This window comes from Lampetra planeri, unplaced genomic scaffold, assembly GCF_965212315.1.
Source record: "Lampetra planeri unplaced genomic scaffold, kcLamPlan1.2.h2 scaffold_544, whole genome shotgun sequence".
In the NCBI taxonomy this organism is placed as follows: domain Eukaryota; kingdom Metazoa; phylum Chordata; class Hyperoartia; order Petromyzontiformes; family Petromyzontidae; genus Lampetra; species Lampetra planeri.
Genome location: NW_027615367.1, coordinates 25034 through 34308, shown reverse-complemented (window position 1 = coordinate 34308; position 9275 = coordinate 25034). Strand labels below are relative to the sequence as shown.

Sequence of the window (9275 nt, the reverse complement as noted above, 5' to 3'; positions counted from 1 at the left end):
TGTGTGTCTGTGTGTGTGTGTGTCTGTGTGTGTGTGTGTGTCTGTGTGTGTGTGTCTGTGTGTTTACACTTCCAGCCACCGCCCTCAGTCAACAGGCATCGAGGAACTCCAAAGTGGAGCAAGCACGACCCCCCCCCTGTTGTGGTGTGGTGGGGGGTGTCGTGGGTGGGTGGTGTGGGTGGTGGGTGGGTGGTGGTGTGGTGGGGGGGTGGTATGGTATGGTGGGTGGGTGGTGTGGTGGGTGGGTGGCGTGGTGGGTGGGTGGCGTGGTGGGTGGGTGGGTGGCGTGGTGGGTGGGTTGGTGGTGGGTGGGTGGGTTGTGGTGTGGTGGGTGGGTGGTGGTGTGGTGGGTGGGTGGGTGGTGTGGTGGGTGGGTGGTGTGGTGTGGTGGGTGGGTGGGTGGTGTGGTGGGTGGGTGGATGGTGGGTGGGTGTTGGTGTGGGTGGTAGTGTGGGGAGCGGTAGTGTAGTGGTTAGCACTACGCTGCGCTACGAACCTGGCGACCCGGGTTCGATTCCCGCTCACGACCAACACCACCGGTGACGATTATCTGAACCGGTCCTGGGCCTCCCCTAGGTCGACTCAGCCTCAAATGAGTACCTGGTGCGGTGTGTCAACATCGCCACTGGGGAGACAAAGGCGGTCGGGCGTGGTGTTGGCTACCCACCCCCTCGTGTGCCGTTCCGGCCTTCATAGGTGCTCACTAACAGCACTTGCCCCTACAGTCTGTTAAGGCTATTCGGGGGTTCTTTATCTTTGTCTGTGTCTGTGTGTGTCTGTGTGTGTGTGTCTGTGTGTGTGTGGCTGTGTGTCTGTATGTGTGGCTGTGTGTGTGTGTGTCTGTGTGTGTCTGTGTGTGTGTGTGTCTGTGTGTGTGTCTGTGTGTGTCTGTTCGTAGACGTGAAGGTGCCGGAGACGCACCGACTTTCGTGCGGGAAGTCTCCCTGCAGGGAGCGTGTGGACTGGCTGGAGCGCTACTGCGTGCTGTCGGACAAGCAGCTGCTCCTGCTGGACAAAGATGAGGTGAGCAGTGGCACAACAGTCACCCACTAACTCACCCACTCACTCACTTACCCATCCACTCACTCAGCCACTCACACACTCACTCACCCACTCAGTCACTCAGCCAATCAGTCATCCACTCACCCACTCACTCACCCACTTACTCACTCAGACACTCACTCACCCACTCAGTCATCCACTCTGCCAGTCACTCACCCACTCACTCACCCACTCACCCACTCACTCACTCACTCACCCACCCACTCAGCCACTCACTCACTCAGACACTCAGTCACTCAGCCACTCAGTCATCCACTCACCCACTCACTCAGCCACTCACACACTCACTCACCCACCCACTCACTCACTCACTCACCCATTCAGCCAGTCACTCACTCACTCACTGAGACACTCACTCACCCACTCACTCACCCACTCACTCACCTACTCACATACTCACTCACTCACCCAGTGACTCACTCACCCACTCACTCACCCACTCACTAACCCACTCACCCACACACTCAGACACTCACTCATCCACTCACCCGCTCACTCACCCACTCACTCAGACACTCACTCACCCACTCACCCACCCACTCAGCCAGTCACTCACCCAGTCACTCACCCAGTCATCCACTCACCCACTCACTCACTCAGCCACTCACTCACTCAGCCATTCACTCACCCACCCACTCACTCACTCACCCACTCACTCACTCAGCCACTCACTCACCCACTCACTCACCCACTCACCCACTCACCCACCCGCTCACTCACCCACCCACTCACTCACTCACCCACCCACTCACTCACTCAGCCACTCACTCACCCACTCACTCACCCACTCACACACTCACCCACTCACTCACTCACTCACCCACTCACTCACTCAGCCACTCACTCACCCACTCACTCACCCACTCACACACTCACCCACTCACTCACCCACCTGCTCACTCACCCACCCACTCACTCACTCACCCACTCACCCACCTGCCCCACCCACCGCACCCACCGTGCCACCCCACCCACCGTGCCACCCCACCCCGCCCATCCTACCCACCCCACCCAACCCACCCCACCCACTCCATCCCCCGTATCACCCAACCCACCGTGCCACCCACCCACCGTGCCACCCCCGCTAACCCCACCCCACCCACCCCACCCACCCCACCCACCCCACCCACCCCGCCCCCAGATCCACCCCTCGCTGCTCCAGGAGCGGCGCTCCGAGTCCTGCAACGTGGCCGTGCTGCGGCGCTGCACCACCGCTGGTGGTGGGACCCCCCCTGGTGGCAGCGCTGGTGGCAGCGCTGGGTTGGCGTTGCCCGCACAGCGGCACCACCAGCACCAGCAGCAGCAGCTGCCACTCTGTACTGGCACCGCTCCTGGTACGTGCCGGCGGCTACAGCTACACACGCACGGGCAGACACGCACAGAGAGTGAGCGGGCGAGTGGGCGAGTGCATGAGTGAGTGAATGAGTCAATGAAAGGATGAGTGAGTGGGCGACTGAATGAGCAAGTGAGTGAGTAAATGAGTCAATGATCGAATGAGTGACTGAATGAGCGAGTGAATTAGTGAATGGATGAGTCAACTAATGAGTGAGTGGGTGGGTGAGTGAGTGAGTGGATGAGTGAGTGTCTGAGTGAGTGTCTGAGTGAGTGAGTGTCTGAGTGAGTAATTGAGCGAGTGAATGAGTGAGTGGCTGTCTGGATGAATGAGCGAGCGAGTGAGTGGGTGAGTGAATGAGCGAGTGACTGAATGAATGAGTGATTGAGCGAGTGAATGAGTGAATGAGCGAGTGAAGCACGTTGCCCCCCCCCCCAGACTCCCCGCTGGAGCGGCTGCCACGCCGGGAGACCAGCGTGCCTGCCTCCGTGGCCGCCAAGAGCAGCACCATCGCCGGCTCCACCTCCTCCTCCACCTCCTCCACCTCATCCTCGTTCACTGTGGCGGTGTGACTCACACACACACACTCTCACACACAACAACAACCACCATTCGCCACTAAGTGGCGGTGACGTCACCACGACACTTGTACCAGGCCATGTGCACCTTGAGGCCACGTGAAGTGTCGAACGCCCGCTGGCAGGAGGTCACGGGGCAGACCCAGCAGATGCCACGGGTCGGCTGACTGAGATGACCGAGATGACTGAGATGACTGGCTGATGCACCACCTGTGCCCCCTACTGTACCAACTTGCTGTGCTTTAGCCACCCGGCACTCCGCTCGTTGTTGTGAGCGTCGCTCCTCCGCCCTCCGTTGTTGTTGGAGGGCGACTGCCTCCAACTGCCCAGTAGCGTCCTTCACGATCCTCCTCCACTGAGGCCGATCTTGACACCGCTGGTACCAGTCATCGGCAAGTCCACTCAGCTCCACGTCCTCCTGTACCACATCACTCCATCTCTTCTCTAGCCCGTGCCGCGCCCGTTTAGGCCCCTCGATCCGGCCGAACAAAAGTTGTTTAGGCATGCGGTGGCTGGGCATGCGGGCTACATGACCCAGCCAATTCAGACTTACCTGCCGGAGGAGCTCACCGATGGGACTTTGCCCAGATTTTTCAAGGATTTGTGAGCTCCTCACACAATCCAGCCTGGTTAAACCCAGGATGGATCGTAGGCAGGCCAGTTTAAATGTGATCAACCGGCGAACATGCTCCATTAGGGGGGTCCACGTTTCGCAAGCGTATAGAAGGGATGGAATGACTGTGGCCGAGAAGACCTGAAGCTTCGTGCGGAGCGACAGACCAGGTGGCTTCCACACAGCGTTACGCAACCGATGAAAAGATATTGCCGCTCGACTGATTCGGAGTGAGACCTCTGCTGATAAACTGGAGCCGGTCATAAGCACACTGCCCAGGTATGGGAAACTCTCAACTCTCTCCACTACTGCCCCATCACCGATTGGGAGTTGTGGGGGTGGAGTGCCCGATGGTACAAATGTAATAAAAGACTCCGTCAGGCGATGCTGGTCTCCGTTTATCTTTTATTCAGGTTCTTCTCCGCACCCCCACTGGCCTCCTCTCGGACCAGTGTTGTCTCGCGCGCGCCCCGCGCACGCTCCCTCTCGCGTGCTCCGCACGCTCCTCCGTTAGCTCCTCTACTCCCGCACTCCGCACACCGCTGGCCGACGGCGTGCTGAGGTCCTTCGGCCACGTGGCCGATGGCGCGGATCTCTCTCACCACCCAACGTGGCTCAGCCTCTTAACTTCCCCGACTGGCCTGATCTCTTCTGGGCTCCCACTTATGTCCATTCCCCCCATGTGACCCTGACTCCTCCCCTCCGGATCCTCAGATCCGGCCTTCCCATACTACCCCGCTGGCTCCGCCCCCATTCACCTCGCCTCCCATTGGAGCCGACGTGAACGGTGGCCCCTCCCACACGCCCCGCAGACCAGGCTCCGCCCCCCAATACCCCGGGCCGTGTGATTGGACCAGAGCCCAGCAACAACCCCATTTACGCTCGCATTACATGACCCCCCCCCCCCGCCCCTGATGAAAAAGCCAGCCGTCCCGGCTGCAATAGGACAAAATAATGCGAGCGACAGCATCACAATCAGGAATCACCAGACACAACGCAGAGTATAACAACAACACACTTAACGAAAGGGAAGGGATTTGGAACGAGTGCGGGTCGCCGGCCCGTCCTTCACGAGAGGCGCAGTCCCGACAGGGTTTTAGGAGCGGCGGAACCGGAGCCATCCGCCGCTGGTGGAGGCCTGTCCGTCCCAGCACCCCGTTCCCCAGAGAGGTCCGTAGTCGGGGCCCCCTGCAACTGCAACCGCGGCGGGGTTGGAGGAGCAGCGGGGCCAAGTGTCCCCGTCGCCGTGGTAGGCCCACCTGGTGCAGGAATCCCTGTGTCCGGCAGGATCACATCCGGCCCATCTACAGGAGGCACGACAGGCGCGCTTGCATGTTGAACAGGCAAAGTCAGTGGCGCGTCGGACGCGACAGACACCGGCAAGGCAACGTTAGGAGATGACGCATCCACTCACGGGGACACGTAGGGTTTCAATTGGGACGTGTGAACGAATCAACACCGCGATCCGACCCGAACGCGCGCGGACTGCGGGCTAGGGACCTCAATAAGCACAACCGGCCCCTGCCAGGGTTTGTGCAACTTAGGGGAGGTCCCCACCGGTACCTGTGGGCAGTAGAGCCAGACCATGTCCCCCACTCGCCAGGGGTACCCACGATGAGAGCGCCGGGCGCAACGATTGTTCCGGGCCTGGGTCCTGGCCGTAGCCAATCGGGCCGCCTCCCGCGCCTCCGCCACGCGTCAAGCGGCGTCACGAATATACTCGGGGAGGGGCTTAACAGGACCTCTCGCCCGCGTGCCAAGTTGCATTTCCACCGGCGGCACATTCTCGCGGCCGTACATTAAAAAGAAGGGTGAGTACCCTGTTGACGCATGCGGCACCATCCGGTAAGCGGAGAGCACCCCAGGGATATGCAAATCCCAATCGGCCTGCTTCTCGCTAACCGTATGACAGAGCATGGCCGACAGGGTCCGGTTCAACCGTTCAACCATCCAGTCAGTTTGTGGATGGTAGGGAGACGTCCGAACCTTTAGTCCCCAGTGCGTCGCACACATCCCGCAATAGGTTGGAAGAAAAATTTCGCCCTTGGTCTGTAAGCAACCTTTCCGGCACCCTCTTGCCCATCACATATCCGAACAGAAATGCCTCCGTGATAGACGCCGCCGACTGGTCGGGCAAGCGCCAGGCCATCGGCCAGCGGGAAAGATATTCAACCCCGACCAACAAAAATTTGTTCCCCCTAGCGGACGGGGGAAAGGGCCCCAGAATATCCAACGCCACCAACTCGTTAACCCGCGACACTTGTATCGACTGCACTGGGGGAACATACGGTTGCTTAGGCGGCTTCCATCAGTCGTCATGCCGTGCCAAAAATAATCCCCTGTAACGTCAACAAGGTTTTCTGCACCCCGAGATGTAACAACTTCTCAGCGTGCAGAATCCGAATCAACTCATATCGCAACGACGACGGCACAACAAGACGCCAGCGGTCGTGCAAGCCTTCCCTCCACATCAACAAGCCGTCATGGAGAGCCGCTCCCGGCGTCCTATCGGACGACGGATATCCCCTCTCCTTTGCAGCCCGACTCTGTAAGGCCCCCAGCGAATCATCGAGCAATTGCTCTCGAATCCACACGGAACGCAGCAAATTCAAAACCCCGTCGGCCGGTTCCGGACCCGTGGAAGCCCCGGGCATCTCCACAGCGGACACGACAGGACGCGGGGGCTGTGGAACCCGTGTGCACCTATTCGTGCCAGAGGCACAGGTGCAAGGGGATCCCTGCGGCAATCGGGAGAGCGCGTCCGCGTTTGCATGACGCGACCCCTTACGATATTGAATCTCAAACGAAAATTCCTGAAAAGTTTCCAACCATCGCGCCAATTGGCCAGACGGTTGCTCAACTTTCAGGGAATATTGTAGAGCCGTGTGGTCCGTGCGCGCAATAAATTTGCGGCCATACAAATACGGGCGGTATTGACGGACGAAATGCACTATAGCCAACAGTTCCCGGCGGGTAACGCAGTAGCGGGTCTCCGCTGGAGATAAAACGCGGCTCCCGTAAGCCACCACGCGCTCAACGCCACCCTTAAACTGCGATAGGATGGCCCCAATCCCCGTGTCACTAGCGTCGGTATCCAGAATAAAAGGCAGAGTGAAATCAGGGTAGTCCAGCGTCGGCGCTGACGCCAAGCGATCGCGTAGGCCATGAAACGCCGCCTCCTCCGCCGGCCCCCAGCTGAACCTCCGGTTCTTTGCCGTACGGAGGTGCAGCAGCCTAGCGATCGTGGCAAAAATTTGGAATGAACCTGCGATAATAGGAAGCGAACCCGACAAATCGACGCACGTCACCCACCGTGGTCGAAGTTGGCCAGTCCCGAACGCACGCCGTTTTCTCTGGGTCCGTGGCCACACCGTCAGAGCTGACAATGTGGCCCAAATAGCGCACGGATCGTTGCAAAAGGTGACACTTCTTGGACTTAAATTTGAAATTGGCGGAATGCACCCTATCAAAAACAGCATCTAATCTCTGAAGATGCTCCTCAAACGTACGGCTGAGCACAATAACATCGTCCAAATATATCAAGCACGTGTCTCACTGCAGACCGGTCAACACGAGTTCCATCAACCTCTGGAACGTAGCAGGGGTGGCGTTCAACCCCATGGGATTAAACTGAAACAGGCCTTGGAGGCGTACGGAAAGCCGTCTTTTCCCTCGAGGACTCGTCCAGGGGGAGCTGCCAGAACCCCGAAGAGAGGTCAAGAGTAGAAAAAAATTTCGCCCCATACAAGGCATCGAGGGAATCATCCATACGCGGCAGGGCGTAAGCGTCCGCAACCGAACACCTTGTTCAACTTCCGAAAATGGACACGAAACCGTAATTTGCCATCCTTTTTCTTCACCAGGACCACCGGAGCGCCCCACGGGCTGTTGGACGGAGAGATAATGTCAGCGGCTAGCATATCATCCACCGCGCCGCGTACATGATCCCTCTCCGCCGGGCTCAACCGATGTGGATTCATCCAAATGGGAGCAGCATCCCCGGTATCAATGTGGTGGGAGAGCAACGAGGTGCGTCCCAGATCGAAATCGTCTTTACTAAAGACATCAGAATATTTCTCCAACAGCGCGCAAAGCGCGGACCTCTGGTCCGTAGTCAAGGACACATTTTCTTGGCACAACCCGGCGACCCATCGATCGTCCTGCGCCGTCGAGGCCGAAACCCCCCCTACGAGACCCCGGTGGGCTGGATCGTCATGGGCCGTGAAGGCGGTCGTGGCATGGGCCAAAACCGTTCCGGCCGGCACGACGACATTGTCCGCGCCTCCATTCAACACTTGCAAAAACGGAGGCTGACCCGGCCGAACAATCGTTCATGCCGCGACCAGCGCCAGGCCAGCCGTAACCGCGTTGGACGGCGACAACAACACCCCCGCCGCCCCCTCGACCCCAGGCACGGGCTTCCGATAACGCAGTGGGATAAGCATCTGCGAGCCAGGTGGAATGTCGATCGAAACGTCGGATAGCGCCTGCACCTGACGGTCCGGAGCGGACTGTCTCCACGGCGACGGCAAAAAGAAAATCTTCTGGCCCGCCGGTAACTCAATACAATTCTGATCAACCCTTATCTGAATGGGCATCTTTGCCAGGAAATCGGTCCCCAATAAACACGGCACAGCGAGGGACCTGGAGATTAACACCGTCCCCGAAGCCGACACACCCCCAACCGAAATACGCGCCTCCACCTGACCAACGATGCCCATACTCCCTCCGTTCGCCGCAACACATGAATCGTAAACCGGTCGTACCCGCGACGGTGGAATGGACAGGAGATGGAATATCACGTCCAAGATGATAGTTGCGGACGCGCCCGAATCTACCAAAATCCGCACGTCGACCCCCTGTATCGAACCCGGCACGGTCGACGACCCAGTAGCGGCTGCGACCACCCTCCGTGCCAATTTCCGCCACTGTGTCAGCGAGCGACGCGGATCCCTTAGAGTTCCCCCGTTAGAACAGGCCCCCGAAACGCATACCGACGGTGATGCATGAGATGACAGGCCTTGCCGGGTGTCTGATGCGTTCTGACTTGCCTGACACGGTTGACTCTCCGGCGTTGACGTCGCGTCCTTGGCCGCGGACTCCGGCTGAAGAGGCGGGCGAGGGCAACTCCGACAGTCCCGCGCGAAGTGTCCAAGACGGCCGCAGCGGTAACACGGCGAGTCGGCCCGCCGCCCGGCTCCCCCCCCATCTCGGCGATCCCTCAGCGGCGGGCCGGAGCGCGACTCCGCTGCCCCTCGAGGAACCCACTGCGCCGCCGCCGCTGCAGAGAGATCGCCAGGCCCCCTCTCGTCCGGCACGAAGATGGCCTTTGACGGAGTCCACCCGGCGGCGCTTCCCTCCACGGTCGGGCTCCCCGTCCAGGCGGTCACCTGTGCCCAACGGCGCAAGTTGAACTGCGCGTCGAGGCACTTGGCTGCCATCCGGGAAGTCAGCTGCTCATGGCCGCATATCGGCATCGGAATGCCCAAGTTCTTGGACAGCTCCAACATCTTACCCAGTATCAAGGGCTCCAACAAGTCGGGCTCCGTTTCTGGATACGCGGCCATGGCCAGCTCAAGCACAGCGCCCTGAAAAGCCACAGGCGATTCCTCGGGTGCCCGTTGCCTCTGGACGAATCTGCGGTGTGCGTCGTCCGGAGGCTCGTACGCTTCCGCTATTTCGTCGAACG

At 59.6% G+C, this 9275-nt stretch overlaps 1 protein-coding gene across 1 annotated transcript in view; it reads left to right on the top strand.

Moving 5' to 3' along the window:
- Positions 1–716: 716 nt before the first annotated feature.
- Positions 717–9275, top strand: part of LOC144741433 (ras GTPase-activating protein nGAP-like) — a gene marked incomplete at its 3' end in the record, with an annotated part of 29911 nt that continues 21352 nt past the window's right edge. The window contains exons 1-3 of the mRNA XM_078623961.1: positions 717–1023; positions 2204–2396; positions 2834–2961. Coding sequence (XP_078480087.1) covers positions 817–1023; positions 2204–2396; positions 2834–2961 — 528 coding nt within the window. The remainder of the gene's footprint in view (positions 1024–2203; positions 2397–2833; positions 2962–9275) is intronic.